Consider the following 26680-nt stretch of genomic DNA (forward strand, 5'->3'; position numbering starts at 1 on the left):
AGAAGGGACGTCGAACAGATGTGCAGAACTATAGACCTATATCTCTAACATCGATCAGTTGTAGAATTTTGGAACACGTATTATATTTGAGTATAATGACTTTTCTGGAGACTAGAAATCTACTCTGTAGGAATCAGCATGGGTTTCAAAAAAGGCGGTCATGTGAAACCCAGTTCACGCTATTTGTCCACGAGACTCAGAGGGCCATAGACACGGGTTCACAGGTAGATGCCGTGTTTCTTGACTTCTGCAAGGCATTCGATACAGTTCCCCACAGTCATTTAATGAACAAAGTAAGAGCATATGGACTATCAGACCAATTGTGTGATTGGATTGAAGAGTTCCTAGATAACAGAATGCAGCATGTCATTCTCAATGGAGAGAAGTCTTCCAAAGTAAGAGTGATTTCAGGTGTGCCGCAGGGGAGTGTTGTAGGACCGTTGCTATTCACGATATACATATATGTCCTTGTGGATGACATTGGAAGTTCACTGAGGCTTTTTGTGGATGATGCTGTGGTATATCGAGAGGTTGTAACAATGGAAAATTGTACTGAAATGCAGGAGGATCTGCAGCGAATTGACGCATGGTGCAGGGAATGGCAATTGAATCTCAATGTAGACAAGTGTAATGTGCTGTGGATACATAGAAAGATAGATGCCTTATCATTTAGCTACAAAATAGCAGGTCAGCAACTGGAAGCAGTTAATTCCATAAATTATCTGGGAGTACGCATTAGGAGTGATTTAAAATGGAATGATCATATAAAGTTGATCGTTGGTAAAGCAGATGCCAGACTGAGATTCACTGGAAGAATCCTAAGGAAATGCAATCTGAAAACAAAGGAAGTAGATTACAGTACGCTTGTTCGCCCACTGCTTGAATACTGCTCAGCAGTGTGGGATCCATACCAGATAGGGTTGATAGAAGAGATAGAGAAGATCCAATGGAGAGCAGCGCGCTTCGTTACAGGATCATTTAGTAATCACGAAAGCGTTACGGAGATGATAGATAAACTCCAGTGGATGACTCTGCAGGAGAGACACTGAGTAGCTCGGTATGGGCTTTTGTTGAAGTTTCGAGAACATACCTTCACCGAAGAGTCAAGCAGTATATTGCTCCCTCCTACGTATATCTCGTGAAGAGACCATGAGGATAAAATCAGAGAGATCAGAGCCCACACAGAAGCATACCAACAATCCTTCTTTCCACAAACAATATGAGACTGGAATAGAAGGGAGAACCGATAGAGGTACTCAAGGTACCCCCCACCACACACCGTCAGGTGGCTTGCGGGGTATGAATGTAGATGTAGATGTAGATGTATTACCTTGCCTCTGGTAATTATGGTTCTGGTTGTTGTTATTGTTTATATAGCCACTGCAGTCATTCATTATCATACCCAGGGTGGTATCTGTTGTTATTCTTGTGCAGTCTGTTTTTGTGATTGTTTTTGTTGAACATGTCCATTACCGTCACCACCTGTTGATGTGCCGGCATGTGATGCACTGCCATCATGGTGTGAGCCAGCATTGTTATGGTGATTGCTGCCATGTCCGTTATGCCTATCATTCTGAGTTTCTTGGTACTGGCTGCTATTTATTACATCCTCTTGTATCAAATCAATACTGTATAGCACCAAAAGAAAATTTTCTATGTCCTTGTCTGGATCAATAATTAATTTTTCTCAGATGTTGGGTGGTAATTTTGCCTTTAACAGCCAGAGCACATCTTTCTGTGCCACCGGCTTGCCCCAATACCAAAATACCAGTGTAACCCTCCTAGTTTTGGATTATACTGTTCCAGCAAAAAGACCTCTTTTCCTAATCTCTCTTGTACTCCTGACAACCAATATTTTGACAGGAATGCCTTTTCAAATTGGCTATATGTATCATAATTCTTGATAGCTTCTGCTGCCCGTAAGGCTCCATTGCCTTAGGCCCTCATCCATTAAAATACCCATGAAAGCATTATCTGCCCCATCACTCTCGGTGATTGTTGTATCTGGGGGTCCTCTCTCTGATACTGTTCATAAATTGATCCTGCAACTCCCGGATCAGATTCATACCCATCACGCATGTGTATGTCAAGCTGCGGTACGCTATGTCATTGTAGTGGTAATGTTTCCACAACGCAATGAATGTTCTGGATTTGTGTTGTGATTTCTTTGTGCCACTTTGATATTTCGTCTGTGACAACTGCTTAAGCTGCTCTATCTTCGTGGCTATTATTTTCTTAGTTTTATTTAATTCTGTGGCTTCTTCTCTGTTAGCTCTGGCTGCAACGCTCTTTATTTCAGATTTAATACGGTCACCTGTCATTTTGTCCTTTTCTCTCAACCAGTGATAGAATTCTTTATTTATAGTCTCACTTTATTCAGCTATTTTAGCTGCAGCAGGTGGATCTGGTTCTAAAGATAAATTATTTACTACCTGTGCTAATTGCGCAATGGACTCTTCCATTTTCTTTTGTGCCCTTTGCATTGATTCTATCGTCTCTTCAATGGTTTTCTGTGCAGTTTGCACAGCACTGACATCACCCATTAATTTAGTTACTGTTTTGGCCAGGTCTTTAGAGACCTTTTGCATTGCTGAGACTTCTCTTGTAATAGTTTTGAAGCCAGCAATCAATTTCGCTGCTAGTGCTTCATCGCGTTCTCTTTTTTTTTCCACTTGCAATTCATCACATTACCTGTTTTGTTCCATGATTTGCTTTATGAGCGCTTTATCACATTCTCTTTCCCTAGCAGCTTGTGCTTTTTCATGTTCTCTTTCTTTTGCAGCTTGCACTTCATCGCGTTTGTTCATCATGTGCGCCATTCTATCTAATAAAGCTGCTAAAGTGTCCGCAGTGAGTGCGGGGCATTGTTGGGCACTCCCTGCAGATGAGGCTGCTCAGTTATACCAACTACTGTATTATCTGGCTCAGTTTCAATTGCTATTGAGTCAGTGACAACATTGGTAATATCTTCACCGGTAGTTTCTTGTACAGGGTCCATGTTTGTGAATTTACCAATTTTGGTCATTTTACAAACAATTATGCCTAGAGAGGGTACCCTCCTTCCATCTAACCTGAATAACTATACAAAACTTTATAGACACAACTATGAAATTACCTAACTGGCAGAATAACAAGATAACTTTAAAATAACACACGAAAATTTACTAATAGCTGGTGTGCAGCTTAGCGATAGCTCAAATTCTACACTGCAGTGCAGCAATAGCTATACTATTCTACACTGAGAGTGCAATAAGCTGATTCTACTGACGATGAAATGATGTGACTATGCATGGCAAAACTATTGCAATATACTGCAACAGCAACATGCAAGCGACTGTACCTTTTATGCAGAACTGCACATGGATTGGAGGTGAAGCTCATCATCTATGACAGGAATCTATTTTACACTTCAACATCTATTTCCTCAGTACTCCACCAGTGCAGTTGGTTCACGAAAAATAAAACAAACAAAAGATTAGTACATTCATGAATTTTAGTTCTGGCCCCACAGTGGGTGCTAGTTAAATTATTATTTACAAAAAAGAAAGTTTTCTCTATTTGTGTGGCGCTCTTTAGTGGTAATTGAAATATAAATTTTGATAAGAGGAAATTAACTGCAGTGCTCTTAATTAAAAGAAGAAGCCAACTAAAAAAATGATAAGTTTAAATTATCACAAGGCACAGATAAATTTACCATTAAGAGAGAAAAAAATAATAATTCAAGATTTTGTCTAACTTGCTTTGATACCGAGGAGTGGACTGACTATGCACATCATTTGTTGGCCATACGCTGATCATTAATATTACGTGTTATGCACATAAGTGTTGCCTGGAAACTGCATTTACAGACCGACTTAACAGATTTCAGGGACGCACAAGTGGCTACTAAAAATTCAAACATCAATGTTGTTCGGCAGCGGCCAGCAAATGATATGTCGGCAGTCTTGCAGTTCTCCTAGCTGAAACATAGAAAAGTTGGCATGCAAGGTTAATGTTGTTGAAGTGAAAAATTGGTAAATCACAACAATTACTGATATATTGATGATATTTTTACATAGATAAATACCTTATACACCTTGAAAATATTTTTCAAGTACAAAATTATTTGAGAGAGCAATCATTAAGAGAGAGAGAGATATCAAGAGAGAGTGAGCCAGATGCTGCTTATGTTAATAAACAAATAGACAACTGAAGGCAACTTTACTGTCATTTTTCCTCAGTCTCTTCCTGTTCTGGAAGCTTCTTGCATGGAAAAATATTTGAGAGACTTTGCTGTGCTCCTTTGCAGTGCAGCTGATTGCATAAAATTTGATTGTCGATGCCTGTTGCGCTGCATCTGATGCATCATTTGCCAACTGAAAAATACAATTGCTCTTTCATGTTTAACAATTAATTACAATTTTACAGTATAAGGCAATTTAAAGACAATACATGGAATTAATACAAAAATACAGTGTTTCTTACGTAGGTCTACATAAATTAGTTTAGTTTTGGGGCTTAAATTTATTTACTCATAAAAAGAAATGTTTCAGTAACTTAGTTTGTCAAGAATAATAAATGTTGACCAGAACTTATCTTCATTTTGTTGCTTTGCTGCAGTTGATGTTTCCTGTAGGTTTCTTAAGTGACAATGGCCAGAAGACACCATGGTTCTCAAATGATATCAAAAGTCAGTTATTGTCAACAGGTGTACAATTTATTAAGTCATGGAATGCTACTCAAGGTGTTACATTGCACTGGACCTCACAAATGATTTATTCTGGGTCTTATATACTCTTGCTAACAATTGATGTAATATTGCGTATAGTAAATTCTGTAATTAAAATCACAGAAGTTGTTGATAGTCACAAGAAATGTCATCATCCAGTGGGTAAAACTGAAATTCATGAAATGTGATACAAAGACAAAGACATCTTTTGTTTTCATGGAAAAAATAAGTGAAATGATATGAATAAACAATGCTGATTGCATTTTTTTAATTACACTGAAACAAAATTATTCCAAGCATTCCTAATATGTTTTCTGTTTCAAATATGAGTACATTATTTTTTTATTGTTAACAGAATTCAATATATAATAAAGCAGCCCAAATGAACACTTTGTTTACATTGTTAATCTGGTTTCATTTTGTGAATTACATGAATTACAAGTTAGTTAGCTGTTGTTACATTATCCAGTAGCATAGCAAGCTGACAGTATGATACACAGAGTTGTTACAGGTTTCAAACATTATAATTACAGTATATTTGGTATCTCTTTTGTTACTCAATTTTTTGTAAATGAAAACTCCTAATTGCAATTAAATGATCTGACAATACATGTTACTGCCATTGGATGAAAGTAATATTAATGAGTACATTGGTATGAAGTTGTTGAAAATTATGTTGCAAAGCTCAAAAGGCAAAATCACTTAAATGAGACCTACTTAGTGGTATAATAGTTAATCATTCAATCCAAGTTAGCTTCGAAATTTTATGAAAAATGAGCTGTTACATTTCAGTCCTCTACTGTGACTTCAACAGAGGCACACTGCTATCACATATAGGTCTTATAACTTGCACATTAATATTTTATGTGGCTCTGGCAAGTGTGCCTTGTTCTGAACTTTGGACATTTTTTCCTTTTTTATCACAGACCATAAATACATAGTGGCAGTGATAGGCATTGCAGTGTCTACAGAGGATGAAAATACCTGGAATGCAGTCGTGTATAAAACATGTGACACTGTTATTTATGCAGTGCTGTAAACCCACATGGATTCAGAAATGTATTCGGAAATCGAACCGGCTATAATAATTTTTCATTCAAGTTACAAATTCTATTACATCTTTCAGAATGGATCTTTCATTGTGTAGTGGAGTGTGCACTGTTTTAAAATTTATTCACAGATTAAAAATGCGTGTCAGACTGGGGTTTGAACTCAGAACATTACCTTGCAATGTTCTATCGAGACATAACTTGGAACATCCCCTAATAACTTCCCTTTCTCTTTTCAAATTTCACAGAAGAACTCCTGTATAACTTGCTAAACCAGCATTCCCGGGAAAAAAAGAAGAGTGCAGAACCCCAGCCTAGAGTTTGTGTGTAGAATGAATCTGTCATTCTCCAGTGGAGTGTGTGTTGTTTTGAACCTTTCTAACAGAGTAAAACTGCATGCCAAATTGGGATAAAAACCTGGAACCTCACCTTTCTCAGGCAATGTTCATAACAACTGAGATATCCAGACAAGACACAACCTGCCCTCAACTTTTTTTAAGTTATCAATCTATTGACAGGTTTGGTGATGTCCCTGACTTCTCTCTGTATTGTGCTAGGCCTTTCAAATTCTATACATCTATTACACCTTCATCTATGCTACACTGTTCTGCATATTCCCATAATTGTCTGATCATACAATTTTACATGTCTGATCTCCATCTAGCATGAAATTAAGTGTTCCTGGACTGTGTTTTTTGAATAGCATGATATAGCACCACATCTTGCATACTTCCAGTTTCTCTTTCTCTGTTTTTTCTTCCATATGGTGCTATCTTCTAGACACAGAGTTTCATGTATTTCTTCTTTAATATTTCTTGAGTTTCTTCTTTAATGCTCTGAAATAGTTTTTCAGAAATCATCTACATCTACATGTAAATTTACATCCATACTCTGAAAAACATTTTGAACCTCCTGTTGTATCAGATATTAGGGCTTCTTCCTGTTCCATTCATATATGGAGCACAGGAAGATTGTTTAAATGCATCTGTGCATACTGTACTTAGTCTAATTGTCTAATATTTTTACCATGATCCAGTTAGTCTAATCTATTTAATACTGTTCTTGCAGTCCATATGAGAGTGTTATGTAGGGGTCTATAATATATTCCTTGATGCATCACTTAACCTTGGTTCTATAAACTTTCTAAGTAGGTTTTCATGGGATAGTTTGCATCTGTCTTCAACAGCCTGCAAATTCAGTTATTTCAGCATCTTCATGACACTCTCTGATGAATCGAAGAAACCTTAAGCCATTTGTGCTGCCCTTCTTTATATCCATTCAGTATACCCTGTTACTCCTATTTGGTATGGGTCCCACACACTTCAGCAATATTCTAGGGCAAGTCACACAAATGTTTTGTAAGTAATCTCTTTTGTAACTGACTGCATCCCTAGTATTCTAGCTATAAATGAGCTTATGTGATTATTTCATTTCATATCCTTCCAAACTGTTGCACATAGGTATTTCTCTGAGTTGACTGATACCATTTGTGACCCACTGATATTATAATGATGGGATACTATGAGTGCATAATTGTATGTTTCACAACATTTAAAGTGAGTTGCCAATCTTTGCACTTCTTTGAAATCTTATCAAGGTCTGAATATTTTCGTAGCTCTTCTCAGGTAATATGTCATCATATGTAACCACATCATTTGCAAAAGGGAATTATAATGAAATCCAGACCTTTAGCTGCTACAGGCATTGATAAAGATCAATGGGGACAGCTGAAAAATGTGTGCCCCCATTGATATTTATCAACACCTGTAAGCAGCTAAAGGTGTGGATTTCATTATAATTTTATTCTTTGAGAGCTCCAAAATCACCAATGGTATCTGTACGGATACCAGCTTCATATTCATTTGCAAAAGTCTGAGGTTGCAATTAATTACATTATACTGGATAGTAAAATATTATTCAGTGTAGAGAGAAACTTTTGACACTGTAATTATAACATAAACCAAAGAAAGGGCCTACAATTTAAAGTAGGTAACAATGAAAAAATATAATTAAAAACGTATGTTTTCATGCACACAGAAATTGCACAATTTACTTAGTGACCATCTTTCTCAAAGATGTGATTACTTAGCAGTAGTTATACTAATAACAGCACTATAGAGTCTTGAAAATGCCACCCACAAAACATGTGGGATGATACTTACATATTTGTACATACCACAGCAGAACCTTCGGTATATTCAAATAGGAACTGTGTGTCAATGCACATGCAGCATCCACTGTCGACTTGTGTGTAGACGAGGAACTTTTCGGCATGGAAGGGATGATAGCTGTTAAAATTGATGGGTTTGGTGGAGAAATCTTTAATATATTAGTAAGATACCATAAAACTGCAATTATTCCACAAAAGATATTAATCACAGAAAACCCTTATGTTCTACAGTAGAATACTATTCAAATGTGTGGGGTCCACATCAGGTATGGCTAAAAGGAGACATCAACTCTACAGAAGTCTGCCTTGGTAGCTGCCCAGTCAGCATGGAAGATTGCTAACCACAGGGACCCAGGTTTGATTCCAGCTGGATCGGAGATCTTCTCTGCTCAGAAATTGGTTGTTGTGTTGTCCTTACATTTGTATCATCATAACTGACATTCAACTATTGATGTGGCTGTATAGGCATATCCCAGAAGCCAATAAATTAAAAAAAAAAAAAAAAAACATGAATTTGCCTTGCTAGAGAATGTAGTGAAATTGCTGAGAAATCTCATTCATTGGACACTTGAATAAAGACATGTTATGTCTCTATAAATATTATATACATATTACCAACAACATGTTTTCAGTATCCTATGTATTGCTCTGTAAATGCCATTACACTTCCTTCAACAAGCGTTCAACAAGCAGTTCTTATTACTGCATTCCAGTTTCTTATAATTTTAATTTGTATTTCATGATACATTAAGCTATATGTTTCCCCTTTGTCCCTTTGTCTCAGATGAGTTTTTGTTTTCCACAGGACAACACACCTAATTGTTAATGTTGTAGTGCAGCTTCTGCTGGGTGTGCCCCTTGAAATGGTCCACGGAAGGCGGCGGATGCTGGCAGTATACTCATCTGGAATCATATTTGGTGCCCTCCTCACATCTGTTTTTGATCCAGTAGTTTTCCTTGCAGGTGCATCTGGAGGTGTCTATGCCCTTCTGTTTGCTCATATAGCTGCTATTTTCTTGGTAAGCAGCTCTTTAAGGATTTTAGCAGATTATTGTATATGTGAGTCTTTTTCTTGAAATGGTGAGAATGTGATAAAGTGCATATAGTTTTCTCTGTGACATATAATGAATTATTCTGTTTGTGAGAATTCTGTGATATGTTTGTGCAGTGACTCATATTTATTGTGCCATGCTGATTTTTCAGAAGTACTTAAATTGATCTACATGTTTAGATTATTTGCCTCTGTAACTGAGAGGATTTGCTATCTTACTGCTACACAGAGGATCCAGAGTTTTTTTCTGGATTCTGTTCCTTTGTGGAAGAACTGGAACAGCATATACTCAGACTTCTGTTGACAACTGAGGACCTACTCAAAGGAGAAGTAGTGGCTCCACTTGGACAACTGATTTTGACAGCCATGAGAGTGATGTATGGATCACATGACCCTTGAACACCATCACTTAATGGTGGCCTAAGCAAAAGATAAGCCAGTTTCCTAAAATTTCATGATTAAAGAGTTAAGTTTAATGTGTTTCACAATTCCAAATTGTTAATTTGTCAGGGACAGATAATAAATTTAAAATTGCCCATGGCTGAAAAATGAGGAATTTTTACAAGGGATTGCTGGATACTTGTCCTGACATGACTTAATGGATTTTGTCAGGGTGACCATAGCAATAACCAAACTAACAATTATCAAGCGAAAGGCGTTATATCAAGCTATGTTAGTGTGCAGAAGTATGTATTCATCAATAGTGCAGCTTCCATTAAACTTTTCCATGAGAAAAATGAAATAGGTGTCAGAAAAAGGAAATATCATATTGTTAAAACATTTATCAGTAGTCCTATAGAATAGTAACAGATATTAAACTGGGAAAAGGAAGAAAGAATTTGTGTTATTGGAGCATATACCAAGCATCTTAATTTTGATTATTACATTGTACTAATTGCATCTAGTGCAGATAAATACATAAGCAACGAATGGGACAACTCAATAGAGTAAGTCTAAAAGTAGGACTGAAAATCATTTATAATAATCAACACATCAAAAAATATTACAATTTTAACAAAATCTTTTTTAGGAATGGGGCTGCATCAGTTTGAAACGAAAACAACTATTAAAAGCAATGTTTCAGCTGTCTTTGTAGCTGTCCTCCTCAATTTACTCACCCTGAAGAGGTCTGCTGCTAAGACAGCTGAACAGTTGGTGTTAATAGTGGAACTTTCTGGCTGATTAGATTGTGATCCAGATCAGAAATCGAACCTGGAACCTTTGTCTTGTCTCAACTATGTGAGTACCATACTTCACTAACACATACTGAATAACATACAAGACAGCAGTTCTAATAATTCATAAGACCACAAAGGAAATGTTTTAAATTTCATTGCACAGCTGGGGGTGGGGAGTACTAAAAAGTTAGTAGAAATAACTGGTGAATGATTGTGTGTTGAAAGTTCAGTGCAGATTTGTCCATGGCTTGGAGGTAGAGGTTAGTGTTGCAGCCTCTTGATCTTGGAGCTCCAGGTTTGCTTCTCAGCCAAGTTGCAGATTTTATTCACTTGGGGATGGGGTGGTTGTATTGTAAAATGTAAACTTTTATGGCCCAAAATGTCACAATTAATAAAATATTCTGGGCTACTGTGCCGTGGTTGAATGGATTTCACTTTGAAGCCTGACGTTTTGTCACCATTTGTAGAGGACATTTTTCAAGGGGGATTGTAGCTTTGTGGAATGTCTGATTCACACCCTGGCTCACTACTGACTACAGCAAAATTCCTCTTTTGCGAGCTCTCGTGCAGTGGAATGACGTCACATGTTTTGAATACACGAGCACAACTGGCCATTGTCGCTGTTGCTATCATCACATGGTGGAAGACTGGTACAGCTGAATTGGATTTTTCCTCCCAGTGTTGCAGAACTGTTTAAATATTGTCTCACACTATGTATTTCAAAAGGAATGAAGAGTTCTATGAACAGCCAGATGGTGTCGCTATGAGGTGCCCCTTAAGCCTGGTTACAGTGAACTTCTTTATGGAAAAATTCGAGGAGCAGGCACTGGAAACTGTGAACAATAAACCAAATACCTGGTTCCATTACATGGACTATATGTTTGTTCTGTGGCAGTATGGTGAGGAGGAACTGGATTGTTTTCACAAACATCTGAGCGGGATCAATCCAAAGATTCAGTTTACCAAGGAGGAGAAGGAGGCAGATGGAAGAGTAAATTTTCTTGATGTACTAGTTTTCAAGAAAGATGGTAGCTTGGGCCACATGGTTTACCAGAAACCCATGCTCACAGACCATTACCTACACCACCCACAACAAAAGCGAGGCATCATGAAAATGTTGGCAGATAGAGCAAGGGAAATCTGCAAACCAGAGCTGCTAGATGTAGAATTAAAACATCTCACCAATGCGTTGCTCAAGAATGGTTATTCGTCCACTGAGGTGAAAAGAGCATTAAGGGGTCACACCCCTGAATGGACTGCATTTTTAGCATTATCTTCACCCTCATAGTGCTCCTGATCTATAAATGAGAGATAGTTCAAAATTCTTATACACAGTTAGGGTCATTAGTCAAAGCATTTCCCAAAAAAATCATTGAGATATTTATTATATTTTGGTACTGACAACAATATTTATAATAGTATAAAAAATAGAACACTATTTCATTGCAGTACCATTTCCTTTGGAACCACTGACTGCGCAGATTGGAAAAAGAATGTGTTTTATGTCTCCAATTTCCTTCCCTGATGCTGATCTCTGAAAAAGTCAAGTGATTTATTTTATTACAACGAAAGTATTTAAAAATGTAGCTCAAATATCACCAATATCATCATCACATTATAGATTTTTCAGGAAATATTAGGCAAGGGAGGTAGAGGAGGTCATTCTAAATATCTGTACCAATTTTTGTGAGTTAAGCTTCAGCCATTTAGGAGAAAAATGTATCTGAATGATGAAAAGACAAGTTTTTGGTAAATCACAAAAGAAGATTTACAGATTTATTAACTTACCGCTATACTCGTCTAGAACATTCCAGCTGCATACTTCAGTTGTCCTCCTGTTTCCTTATCCTCCATACTCCTTCTCTTCATTCTTTTCTTTATCTTTGACTCCTTGGTAGCAGCTTCTGCAGCTGTCTCTGCTTTGGTTATCTGCTGCTTTATCAATAGCAGTTATACCTGAAGTCATATTCCATCCCATCCAGATGTTCAATTTCTTCATAACATTGATCCTTGAAATTATACCATCATTGAATGTTATTATTGCATCCATTACACCAATCTTGAGCACTGTCAGCTCAACAACTACAGTTTTGGGTATTGTCTCCCACATACAGCTGTTGAAGCTTTCATTTGCATTCTGAGAGAGAGTATGCATACATTTCCTAAGTAGATTTTTATTTGTCAGATCCCTATATATAGGCCTAATTTCCTCCATTACAGCAAGTGGTAAGGAATGCTTGTTGGTATATTGTATACCTGTAGCATTGCTCAACCAGTAGTTGCACCACGAATCTTTCCCTTTTGAACACAATCCATACTGTGGGTTTCATCTGTAGACACTGTGTGAAACCATGTTGCCCAAACAGCTCATCTTGTGTTCTCCAAATCTCCTACATTTCTCCTTATTGCTAATCCATAATATTGAGTCAAAGAATCAATTTCGCTTTTCGTAAGACAACCTGGACCACCTACGCATTTTCCATCTGACAGTTTTTTTCCTCTGAAGTCTTTACACAATTTTCTGTCAAAGTCTCATTCTTTTTTGTACATGCCCAACACGTTCAAGCTTTTCTATCAGAGTGTCCCCATATGGTCTGTCATTAACAACAGCAGTGTGTCCTTTACAGTCTCCATACCCAAGGTAGCCTACATACCTCACACCATGACTGACCTCTGATCTTCTAAAAATGTTTAGAACTTCTTTTGTTTCCATGTTTCCACTTGAGCCATCAAAGTTCTTACACAAACATGGGTGCCAATAAATTTACTTGAACAACCCTGGCAGCGCTTTGTTAGACATTCATGTCCAGTATCTTACCAGTTTCAATAAATGTGGCAGTTACAGCCCCATTCCGAGAAGTATGACCTCTCTTCTCCCAAAATCCATCAAATGCTGCTACAATGTCTGTATTCTCAGACAAGGCTGCTGCTTCTTCCGCTGCTCTTTTCATTGAATGTTCACTTATACAACATAAAGCATTATGTAGTAATTTATTGTATCTGTCAAACATCAGTGGAGGTGGGGGCAAATCCATCTCTGCACAAAAAGTCTGGTCACCTCTCCTTACCCTTCCAATACATCACATTGCATAAGCAAGCTGAATATTTACACTGTAATGTCAACTCTCAGTTACTGGTGATGTCATAGTATCACTGTACATCCTACATGAGTTACAGGCAATCACTAACTGACTTGAAAGACCCTTCCTTGCTGAAATGTCCTCAGAAACATCAATACTATCTTCACAATCGCAGTACTTACATTTCACAGCACTCTTCAAAAGTTTTGATTGCATATTTAGATTCACAATAACATTTCTGTCATTGCTGCTCACAATAATATTAAGCTTGTTCTTATTACATTCAGAAAGTGAAAGTTTATGTCTAGAAGCACTGACTGTAGACACAATTACTGCAGGTGACTTTTGAAGCAACTGATGTGTATTATTCAGTTGTGTTTTGAACTGGTTGTGTGAAACTTTTGTTTGGGGCTAAACACATATGAAATTCCGAAATCAGATCTTTGTTTACATTCGAACCATAGCCTTCTAGACAATCTTGTACTTTGGTTCCAGGTGTCAGTGCCTTCTAGAATACACCCATGTTAATGATCTGTAACTAAAGATGGAAAAAACAGGAGAACAAAATAATGCATCATGTATTCTGATGCACTTCAGACTGACAGATGGGTGTGGCCCCTGTGCAACATTATGTTCAACCTCAATTTTAGAATGAACAGAAAATGCTAATGCCCATAAACTATACATTTTTGAAATCAGCATGAAATGCTCTTTGCTATGGACCAAGAAATTTTTTTTCCAGATTTTTGGTCATTTTTACAACCATGTCCCCTGACCACTATGTAGAAATTATAGCAATGGACAGTGCTGGTGAAATCAAAAGTTTTCCTGTCATTCATCAAGGATGTGACTGACCACATAGAAAAAATTCTAAGAAAGTGGAACATCACAGTAACCTGCACACCTACATGGAAGATCACCTAAAGATCACCTAAAATCAGCCAAGGTGGCTCACCATCTGCTGGAAAAAGCTAGAATTTATAGGATTCCATGTATTTGTGGGGAGGTGTACATGGGTACTACAAAAAGAATGGTCAAAAAACAACTTGAAGAGCACAAGGGCAATTTGCAGAAGAGGGGAGACTGACAAATCAGCTGTTGTGGAACATGCCTTGCAGCTAGGAGACCACCACAGTCCATTTGATAGGACTCAAGTATTGGCAGCTGCACGAGGATACCATGAAAGGCTATACAGAGAGGCTATTGCAAAACACCCCAGGAATTTTGGTAGGTATGAGGATGGCATGAAATTGAATGACATTTGGATTCTGGTGCTGAAGAAGATGTGTACCAGTCTTCCACCATGGGATGATGGCAACAGCGAAAGAATACAGTCGCTAATGGCCAATAGCGCTCACGTATTCAAAACGTGATGTTAAGCCACTGCGCAGATCACGGAAGCACAATTTTGCTGTAGTCAGTAGTGAGCAAGGGTGTGAATCAAACATTCAACAAAGCTACAATCTCCCTTGATAATGTCCTCTGCAGATGGAGATGAAGCATTGGGTTTTAAAGTGAAATCCGTTTGACAACAGCATAATAGCATGGAACATTTTATTCATTGTGAGGGTGGTTGCACTGGCCTCCTCATTTCATCTTACCTTCTTGCACATGCAAGATGCCAAAGTGGCATCAAATAGAAAGAAATGCAGCAGGCAGTCGAACAACTGCAGAGGGCTGTTCCTGTCCAGATGTATCATGTGATTATTTAATTTTAATTTAGATACAAAATCAAATTGGAGCAATGCAGGAGTAGGTTTAGTAATCAATTAAAAAATAGGAGTGCAGGTAAGCTACTACCAACAGCATAGTTAACACATTACTGTCGAGGATCAGTTTGGATTCCGTTGCAATGTTGGAACGTGTGAGGTAATACTGACCCTACAACTTACCTTAGAAGATAGATTAAGGAAAGGCAAACCTATGTTTCTAGCATTGGTAGACTTAGAGAATGCTTTTGACAATGTTGAGTGGATACTCTCTTTCAAATTCTGAAGGTGGCAGGGTTCAAATACAGGGAGTGAAATGCTATTTACAATTTGTACTGAAACCAGATGGGAGTTATAAGAGTCAATGGGCATGAAAGGGAAGCAGTGGTTGGTGAGGGAATGAGACAGGGCTGTAGCCTAGCCCCAATGTTATTCAATTTGTATAGTGAGTAAGCAGTAAAGGAAACAAAAGAAAAATTTGGTGTAGGAATTAAAATCCGTGGAGAAGTAATAAGAACTTTGATGCTGATGACACTGTAATTCTGTCATAGACAGCAAAGGAGCTGGAAGAGCGGTTGAGTGGGATGGACAGTGTCTTGAAAGAAAGATATAAGATGACGATCAACAAAAGCAAAACGAGAATAATGGGATGTAGTCAAATTAAATCTGGCGATTCTGAGGGAATTAGATTAGGAAATGAGACTCTTGAAGTAGTAAATGAGTTTTGCTATTTGGGGAGCAAAATAACTGGTGATGGTCAAAGTAGAGAGGATATAAAATGTAGACTGGAAATGGCAAGGAAAGTGTTTATGAAGAAGAGAAATTTTTTAACATCAAGTATGGATTTAAGTATCAGAAAGTCTTTTCTGAAAGTAATTGTGTGGAGTGTACCCATGTATGGAAGCAAAACATGGATGATAACTAGTTTATACAAGAAGAGAATAGAAGCACTCAAAATGTGGTGCTACAGAAGAATTCTGAAGATTAGATGGGTAGATCACGTAACTAATGAGGAGGTACTGAATAGAATTGGGGAAAAGAGGAATTTGTGGCAGAACTTGACTAGAAGAAGGGATCGGTTGGTAGGATATGTTCTGAGGCAGCAAGCAATCACCAGTTTAATATTGGAGTGAAGCATGGTGGGTAAAAATCATAGAGGGAGACCAATAGATGAATACACTAAGCAGATTCAGAAGGATGTACGTTGCAGTAGTTACCTGGAGATAAAGAAGCTTGCACAGGATAGACTACTGTGGAGGGCTACACCGAACCAGCCTCTGGACTGAAGACCACAACAACAATTTAGATTTCATCTTTGGTTGGTCTGATTGAGGGCACCCAGAGTTATTGATTTCCAGTTCTGTTTTATCCACAAATTAACATTACCAGCAAGAGTATACAGACTTAGTGTACCAGCAATTGATAATTTGTCACAAAACTCAAATGTTATTCAGGAAATACATTTTGGACCCCATAATATATAGTTTATCTGACCATTATGGTCAAACAGCAGCAATAAAGCATCCCTATCACTCAGGTTTAATAAAGAAAGGAAAAGGTCAAATTTCACAGAATTGTAAAAGCTGACACACTTACACAATTCAGAAAGAATTTACAGGATGAAAAAAAGGGAAGCAGTTTACCAAGAACATGGAGATGATTCATTCTTTCCTAAAATATTCTTATAGCATTTTCCTTTACAACAGGTGAGGGACATTTAAAGTGGAGGCAGAAAAAAGGGCGGTTAACTTTTGGCATAACAATATCTTGAACTGAAACTTCTTGGCAGATTAAAACTGTGTGCCAGACCGAGACTCGAACTCGGGACCTTTGCCTTTCGCGGGCAAGTGCTCTACCAACTGAGCTACCCAAGCATGACTCATGACCCGCCCTCACAGCTTTACTTCGCCAGTACCTCGTCTCCTACCTTCCAAACTTTACAGAAGCTCTCCTGCGAACCTTGCAGAACTAGCACTTCTGAAAGAGAGGATATTGTGGAGACATGGCTTAGCCACAGCCTGGGGGATGTTTCCAGAATGAGATTTTTCACTCTGCAGCGGTGTGTGCACTGATACGAAACTTCCTGGCAGATTAAAACTGTGTGCCAGACCTAGACTCGAACTCGGGACCTTTGCCTTTCGCAGGCAAGTGCTCTACCAACTGAGCTACCCAAGCATGACTCATGACCCGCCCTCACAGCTTTACTTCTGCCAGTACCTCGTCTCCTACCTTCCAAACTTTACAGAAGCTCTCCTGCGAACCTTGCAGAACTAGCACTTCTGAAAGAGAGGATATTGCAGAGACATGGCTTAGCCACAGCCTGGGGGATGTTTCCAGAATGAGATTTTCACTCTGCAGCGGAGTGTGCACTGATACGAAACTTCCTGGCAGATTAAAACTGTGTGCCAGACCTAGACTCGAACTCGGGACCTTTGCCTTTCGCGAACAAGTGCTCTACCAACTGAGCTACCCAAGCATGACTCATGACCCACCCTCACAGCTTTACTTCTGCCAGTACCTCGTCTCCTACCTTCCAAACTTTACAGAAGCTCTCCTGCGAACCTTGCAGACCGAGACTCGAACTCGGGACCTTTGCCTTTCACGGGCAAGTGCTCTACCAACTGACCTACCCAAGCATGACTCATGATTTTCACTCTGCAGTGGAATGTGCGCTGATATGAAACTTCCTGGCACATTAAAACTGTGTGCCGGACTGAGACTCAAACTTGGGACCTTTGCCTTTCGCGGGCAAGAGCACTGGAAAACAAAAACTGAATTGCAGCTGGTGAGACATGCATTGTTAAAGAGACAAATGGTTAAACATACATAAAAGAAGCATTCAAGATAAAAATTTCTGACAATGCCCTCTTTCCTCAATAGAAATGGTGGTCTGCAACTATGAACAGCTTGAGACCCTGTCATCAGAAAGCTGAAGCAGACATGGTGGGCATGCAACAAACCCATTGCCTTGTATCACGCTGGACTGTGTACTAATGACATCACAGGTAGTTGCTTGGCTATGTAAGGACAGCAGTGGCAATCATAGAACAGTCACTACTTGACAGTGGCTGGGGAGCACTTGACTGTTGTGAGTAGGAGCTTGAGGAAAAATTATTAGAATGTATTGCCATGAAACCATGCAATCTTACACTCCATAATGGTATCTATGGTTAAGAAGAGCGTTTTAGGGATGAACTCCTTATTTCACAACCACAATACTAGAAGTAGAAATAATGTTCATATAGACTATGCGCACCTCTCAAGGTTCTGAATGGAATTTTATATTCTGATGTAAAAGTCTGTAAAAGGTTGCCAGTGGATTCAGGAAGCAAATTCTTTCTATAATGTTTCAGAAAATTTGAACTTCAGAATGTAAATTATGTGTAATGCTAATATTTCAGTTAGCTAGATCCTTACTTTGCCAATATATGACAGCTGATAGTTGTCTGTGAAAAGTTAAATAAATACTTTGTTAAAAGAATTAGATAAAAACAGGAGATGAGTAGTGGAAATGGAGGAGCAGTGGCTCTTTCAAAGTAACTGTTTTCCTCCTAACATACGTGCATGAAGTAATCTAGAAGTAATTAGCTTAACTATCAGTTTGAGTAGAATTACACTAGTCATAAGTGCTGTTGGTGTACTTTGCCAAAGTATATAGCAGTGGTTGATTCTACCTGATAATGTATAACTTGGCTTGTTACACATTGCTGAAGAATTTTTCATGAGACTTACAGAACATGACGTGTGAATGACTGAATGAATAGTACTAACTAAAAATGTTGTTGTACTTGATTAATTAGGTCATCTATAACAAGTTTTTTTGGAAAGTTAGGTGCAAGATTCTGAGTACTTTTAATGGGGTGCATCCGGCCCAAAAAGTTCTAGCAAACTGCACATTATATGATACACATTTGGCAATATTACCATACTCACCTCTTGTGAGGTCGGTTCTGCCAGCAAAGTATCTATAAACAGCCTAGGCGAGATGGAAGTGTTTGACAAACAAGTGAACCAGACCCATGCTCAGAAGACTTGTAGAGATGTTAAATATGCTATGGGACAGCCTGGCAAAATTATAAGTTAAACTGAAGAAATTTAGAAGTCGCAACTGCAAGGAATTGGGGGTTTACAATGTTGTAAAAAAATACTGAGGGACTAGTGCTTTGCTTAGCCCAACAGCAGCTGGGCACTGAGCATAAAACTGCTGAGATGGATTCAGGATAGCAACTTGCATTCCTCCTTGCAGAATGTTTTCTGCAACCAATGATATATTACATTTCTAGAATATGACTAATTCTTTTTCCAAGCTAGGACCTGGTAATATTAGGTCTGCTAAGTGAATTTCACTGTCAGAGGCAAGATAATCATAAAACCATGGATTAAGGTATCTTGTCACTAAGGACTTAAGCACTCAAATTGGTTGTGGTGGCTCAGCATTTTTAAATCTGCTAACCAAGCTTAACAGACCTCGAATGAAGTTTGTGAGCCATATAAATTCCAACTCCAAGATTATAATATTTAGCTGAAGAATACAGATTGCAGAAAATGATAAAGCACTAACAGGTACAAAAGTTTTAGCTTACATTGAGGTTTTCTTAAATTCTGATAAATGATGCTGATGTCTTTCTAAGTATATCTTGCCCATCTCTCACTTTTCTGTGTTCTCATCAAATGCAGGAACACCATTTGGAACTGCTTTTGTTTCTAAACCAGCTGCTGTTGCTATGCTTGCAAATGCTTCTGAAGAAGTTTTAGTAACTCAGCATCTGTAGGCTCTCCATTGTCTAAACTCCTCATAATTACTGCTGTAAGTTGGAACTTACACTGTATTGGTGTTGCACAAAAATAATCACATATAATGTTAAAGAACAAATATTGTAACACTGTATGGTGGACAACTTAAAAGCCTGAGGAGGGCTGTCAATAGTAAATGATAAGATGGCCCAATAGAGAATTCTGTGAGTTGTCAGGCATTGTTAGTTGCAATGTGTAACTGATAGTATGACATGTAGGGCTACTTGCTCCATACTTCAGATCTCATATGTAATATCTACTCTGAACTTTTTGAGCTCCGATACATCACAGTGAGTTCTTTATCAACTAAGTCATGTCATTCAAAACTTAATAGAATTAGTTTTTCCTGCTTTCATCTTTGTATATTGTAACATCACTGCTGTGAATGTGAGTAAATGTGATTATTTAAAACTACTATACAGTAATGTTCACTTTGAAATCTCATTGATTAGTCGCACCAAACATGAATAATAAAAAAATTTCCTCCACTGTTTGTACTAAAAGTTTAAGCTGAAATTAATAACAATGAAAATGTCAGTTAAGTTCTTGGGTGATGTAAACTTGGTAGTAGAATTTGATACTCAACTTTTAGATCTTCCTATCTGCTTTGCTGTTGATTTCCTGTGGTCCATAAAATGTTTCTGTAAGGAACTGCAGTAATCTTGCCACATCATGAAAATCATCAATGAAAGTTCAGGAGTTGCAATGAATTCTTTTATTACTCTGTTGGTGGTGTCCGGTAATGAACAATTGGCATTACAAACTGGCTACATTTTGACTCTCTGAAAACTGACAACAATCTGCATAATGACAGTGCTGTTGCACATCTATTTATACTTTCAGTAACAATCAGTAGTATTGTTTAAGATGCAAATTTACAAAATTACAATATAAAATTAATACACAGACATAAACTGTGGACAGAGTAATTTAGGTAAATTATTTCCTGATGAGTATGTATAGGTAGTTTGTGAAATAAACAATTTAAAAATGTGAAACAAGATAATATACAGAAATTAACAATGCAAATTACATTTGATTAATTTATAAACAAAATATTAGTGTGTCATTTTCCTAACATACATTGGAGTTACAAATTTAATTTGTTTTCATTTAATGGTAGCCATATAGTTCAAAATGATTGCTAGGGCTGAAAATCAGTATGTTTACATTTATAACAAAGGATGGCATAATGTCTCTTTAATTACAAACAATGTTGCAAGTATTTTACATTGCTGGCCTATTGTACTGCAAACTTTGATCAAACAATGTATACAATGCAAACAGAATGTGAGGAAAATACAAGTACTAGTGGTAGTCATTAAAGAATTCAGCTAATTAGTGGCTTCAATGTTAACAAAAATATTCCTACTAATTACAGAGTGTGGATATTAAGAATACTTGAATTTTATGTGGTCATGAGCTTTCTATTTGATTTCTAGCCAGAACATCCTTGTTAATCCACATAGTAATTATAACAACATAATTTGTATCAAACTGCAATATTTGACAATATTTTATACTCATATCTGAGGCTTAAATGGCTCTTCAGAGGATGTTCTGGAACAGTATTTTAATATATTAATTCTCATACTTACGTCCTTGAAAAAATATTATTTTATTTTGTTTCAATTTCAGTTTTATTTATTCTTCTGTTTAAATTTTTTATGGTGTAACAGACATTTCTTCTGCTTAAGTTTCCATACATTGTTTCTTAGTTTTAAGTTTCATTTTGACTAATAAATCATTTTTTATTTGTTTCTTCCAGAACTGGAGTGAGATGAAGTACAATACTTACCAAGTAATGATACTAACAATAATAATTTTATATGATTTCACTGTGGCAGTGTACTATAGGTATTACAATGCTGGAGATGACAAGGTATGTATACTGAATGAAACTGCTTGTTTCCACATTACCCAATATTAGTTTTTGGCTAATTTTCTGTATTACAAATTTATTACCCTGGAACAAAAAAGCCTGTCAATGTAAAGGAATTTTGCATGTGTATCACTGCATGAACAGTGGAAAGCAGCAATTTCACACAGCACAGATGCAATGCATATTGTGTTTGCATTTCAACATTTCACAAATTTCTAAATGACAGAAGAATGGAAAAGGGGCATTCCTGTCCAAGAGAAGTCTACTAGTATTGTACATAGGCCTTAATTTGAGGAAGAAATTTCTGAGAATGTATATTTGGGCACAGCATTGTATGTAGTGAAATGTGGATTGTGAGAAAACTGAAATAGAAGATAACTGAAGCATTTGAGATGTGGTGCTACAGACAAATATTGAAAATTAGGTGGAATGATAAAGTAAGGAATTAGGAGGTTCTGCACAGAATCAGAGAGGAAAGGAATATATGAAAACACTGATGAGGAGAAGGGACAGGATGTTAGGATATCTGTTAAGACTTCCATGGTACTAGAGGTAGCTGTAGAGGGCAAAAACAATAAATGAAGACAGAGATTGGATTACATCCAACAAATAATTGAGGATCAAACAACGAAAAAGCCAGGATGGAATGTAACAATATTATGAGAAGGAAAGTTGCTGCCCACCATATAGAGGAGATGCTCAGTTGCAGGTAGGCACAACAAAAAGACTTTCACAATTAAAGCTTAGGGCCATTGGCCTTCGACAAAAAAGGACACACGCACGCACACACACACACACACACACACACAAACCCAGCTCACACACATGACTGCACTCTCAGGCAACTTCCTAAGGCCCATAAACATAACCACCCAGGTTGCCCATTGTGGCCGGGTACTGTGCCCCCACTGAGAGAATCTCTGATCTCGTAGACCAACACCTTCAACCTATTACCCGGAACCTCTCCTCCTATACCAACCATATCCTCCACTGACTCTCCACCGTTCCTGACCCTTTACCACATGGTGCCCTTGTCATCACTACTCATGCCACCTCTCTGTACACTAACATTCCTAATGCCCATGGCCTTACTGCTATTGAACACTGCCTTTCCCAAAGCCCGACGGATTCCAAACCAACAACCTCCTTCCTAGTCACCATGATCAACTATAGCCTCATCCACAATTACTTCTCCTTTGAAGGCATTACCTACAAACAAATCTGGGGTACGTCTATGGGCATCCACATGGCACCATCCTATGCTAACCTATTCATGTGCCATCTAGAGGAATCCTTCCTAAAAACCCAGAACCCTAAACCTCTCACCTGGTTCAGATTCCTTGATGACATCTTTGCTGTCTGGATCACAGGTGAAGACACCCTATCCAAATTCCTCCAGAACCTCAACAGCTTCTCCTCCCCATTTGCTTCACTTGGTCCTACTCAACCCAACAAGCCACCTTTCTAGATGTTGACCTCCACCTTGAAGATGGCTACATCAGTACCTCCGTCCACATCAAACCTACTAACCACCAACAATACCTCCACTTTGACAGCTGCCTCCCATTCCATACCAAGAAGTCCCTTCCACACAGCCCAGCCCCCCATGATCATCACATCTGCAGTGATGAGCAGTCCCCTCTCAAAATATACTGAGGGTCTCACTGAAGCCTTCACTTACTGTAATTATCCTCCCATCCTTGTACAAAAATGAATCTCCCGTGCCTTATCTTTCCTGTCTCACACCACCTCCCAATGTCCCACCGCCGACGACAGACGAGCATTCCCCTCGTAGCTCAGTACCACCAAGGACTGGAGCGACTGAATTCCATTCCCCACAAGGGTTTCGATTACCTATCATTGTGCCCTAAAATGAGAAATGTCCTGCCCCTATACTTCCCACCCCTCCCACAGTGGTATTCTGCCATCCACCAAACCTATACAATATGCTCGTCCATCGTTACACAACGCCTGCTCCCAATCCCTTACCTCATGGCTCATACCCCTGTAATAGACCAAGATGCAACACCTGCCCCATACATCCTCCCACCACCACCTACTACAGTCCAGCCACTAACATCAACTATCCCATCAAAGGCAGGACTACCTGTGAAACTGGTCATGTGGTCTACAAGCAAAGCTGCAACCACTGTGCTGCATTCTATGTAGGCATGACAACCAACAAGCTGTCTGTCCGCATGAATCGCCACCAACAAACTGTGGCCAAGAAACAAGTTGACCACCCTGTTGCTGAACAAGCTGCCAAACATGATATCCTTCATTTTAATAACTACTTCACAGCCTGTGCCACGTGGATCCTTCCCACTAACAGAGCTTTTCTGAACTGCGCAGGTGGGAACTTTCCCTGGAATACGTCCTATGTTCCCATAACCCTCCTGGGCTCAACCTTCATTAGTCACTGTATTCATCCATCCAGCCCCTTCCCTGTTCCCATTCCAGCACTACAAAGCCATAATTCCACCACCACACCCAGTCTTTTTATTTCTCTCATTTTCCGCTACTCCCCCCCCCCCCCCTCTCCACATCTCTCCCATAACCTCTGTCTAACCTGCAGCACTTCACTGTCCGCCACCCCACCATACAATACATCCCTCCTCCTCCTCCCCAGCCCAGCCTCCTCCTTACCCCTACCCAGTCACCACTCCCAACATGCACTGGTGTTGCTCACAGTGTGGTTTCAGTTGCCTGAGGCTGCAATCATGTGTGTGAGTTGCATTTACGTGAGTGTGTGTGCGCGTGCATGTGTGTGTCTATTGTTGATGAAGGCAAATGGCCAAAAGCTTTAATTGTGTAAGTCTTTTTGTTGTGCCTATCTGTAATGCAGCAGCTCTGATATATGGTGAGTAGAAACTTTCCTTCTCATAAAATAACTGAGGATGTAAGTTGCAAGTTCTACTCTGAGATGAAGAATTTGGCACAGGAGAGGAATTTGTAGCAGGCCACATCAAACCAGTCAGAAGAATATTGGAAAAAAACAACACTATCTGGTTTTGGATATATGATGCAAAAAAGTCACAAGAATCAGGTAACATGTTAAAAAAAAAAAAAAAAAAAAAGAAGAGAGAGCAATAATGCAAACATCTTCCTATAAACATCTGGTGACAGTGATGTTTACATTGCACTTTTTTTCATAATGGTGAAAATCCAAATGCTGTATATCTTTGTTGGAGACATTAAACAAATTAGATGTTTAGCAGCTAACACATTGATACTAGGCATGTTAGGAGAATGTGGACTGGGGCATAGGAATGAAAGGGGATGTTATCTCATAGAATTTTACACATAGCACAGTATAACCTTTTGCAAAGACACTGTTTATGGTTGTATATAAGTAAGAAACCTGAAGATGACAGAAAGCTTAACATAGATTGTAGTGTGGTAAGACAGAGATCCATGAATCAGGTTTTAAAATGTAACAGATATCCGGAAGCTGATGTCAACTTTGTAATAATTTATTTGTTATGAAATACAGACTGAAGTTGAAGAAACTGCAAAAAGATCAGAAATTAAGGAGACAGAACCTGGATAAGCTGAAACAAGCAGAGATTGTTCAGAGCTTCAAAGAAACTATTAGAGATTGTTCAGAGCTTCAAATATAGAGTGAGTAAGTGACTAATTGAAATATGGGAAATAATACAGTAGAAGAGGAATGAGTTGCTTTGAGAGATAAAGTGGTGAAGAAACAGAGGAATAATTAGACAAAGGTGGAAGGGGTAAAATACAGGGAGCGAAAGGCTATTTACAATTTGTACAGAAACCAGATGGCAGTTATAAGAGTCGAGGGACATGAAAGGGAAGCAGTGGTTGGGAAGGGAGTAAGACAGGGTTGTAGCCTCTCCCCGATGTTGTTCAATCTGTATATTGAGCAAGCAGTAAAGGAAACAAAAGAAAAATTCGGAGTAGGTATTAAAATTCATGGAGAAGAAATAAAAACTTTGAGGTTCGCCGATGACATTGTAATTCTGTCAGAGACAGCAAAGGACTTGGAAGAGCAGTTGAATGGAATGGACAGTGTCTTGAAAGGAGGATATAAGATGAACATCAACAAAAGCAAAACAAGGATAATGGAATGTAGTCTAATGAAGTCGGGTGATGCTGAGGGAATTAGATTAGGAAATGAGGCACTTAAAGTAGTAAAGGAGTTTTGCTATTTGTGGAGCAAAATAACTGATGATGGTCGAAGTAGAGAGGATATAAAATGTAGGCTGGCAATGGCAAGGAAAGCGTTTCTGAAGAAGAGAAATTTGTTAACATCCAGTATTGATTTAAGTGTCAGGAAGTCATTTCTGAAAGTATTCGTATGGAGTGTAGCCATGTATGGAAGTGAAACATGGACGATAAATAGTTTGGACAAGAAGAGAATAGAAGCTTTCGAAATGTGGTGCTACAGAAGAATGCTGAAGATTAGATGGGTAGATCACATAACTAATGTGGAAGTATTGGATAGGATTGGGGAGAAGAGAAGTTTGTGGCACAACTTGACCAGAAGAAGGGATCGGTTGGTAGGACATGTTCTGAGGCATCAAGGGATCACCAATTTAGCATTGGAGGGCAGCGTGGAGGGTAAAAATCGTAGAGGGAGACCAAGAGATGAATACACTGGGCAGATTCCGAGGGATGTGGGTTGCAGTAGGTACTGGGAGATGAAAAAGCTTGCACAGGATAGAGTAGCATGGAGAGCTGCATCAAACCAGTCTCAGGACTGAAGACCACAACAACAACAACAATTAGACAAAAAGGCAAAGCCCAGCAGAAACTGTTGGATGAGATAATAGAAATCAAGGTTTTATGAGATAGAATTGGTAACCAGTATTTAGCTTCAAAAGGCTTCCTCATGGAGCAGAGAGGGATAGGTTGGGAAAGGTTAAGAATGAAGGCCAGGCCACTCAGACCAGGATGAGAAGGAATCCACTAGCAGGCCAAATACCCTCAGACTTCATGAATAATATCTCAGTCCCACTACCGAAGAAGGCAGATTCTACCAGATTTATTACCAAATAGTTAGATTAATAAAGCATGATTGTGAAGTACTTTTCTG

The 26680-nt window shown here is 38.5% G+C and overlaps 1 protein-coding gene across 1 annotated transcript in view; it reads left to right on the forward strand.

Annotated features, from left to right (window-relative positions):
* Window positions 1-26680, forward strand: part of LOC124712177 (rhomboid-related protein 1-like) — a 72302-nt gene that overhangs the window by 11052 nt on the left and 34570 nt on the right. The window contains exons 3-4 of the mRNA XM_047242472.1: window positions 8733-8946; window positions 21508-21621. Of these exons, the coding sequence (XP_047098428.1) occupies window positions 8733-8946; window positions 21508-21621 (328 nt within the window). The remainder of the gene's footprint in view (window positions 1-8732; window positions 8947-21507; window positions 21622-26680) is intronic.

This window comes from Schistocerca piceifrons, chromosome 8, assembly GCF_021461385.2.
Source record: "Schistocerca piceifrons isolate TAMUIC-IGC-003096 chromosome 8, iqSchPice1.1, whole genome shotgun sequence".
Classification (NCBI taxonomy): Eukaryota; Metazoa; Arthropoda; class Insecta; order Orthoptera; family Acrididae; genus Schistocerca; species Schistocerca piceifrons.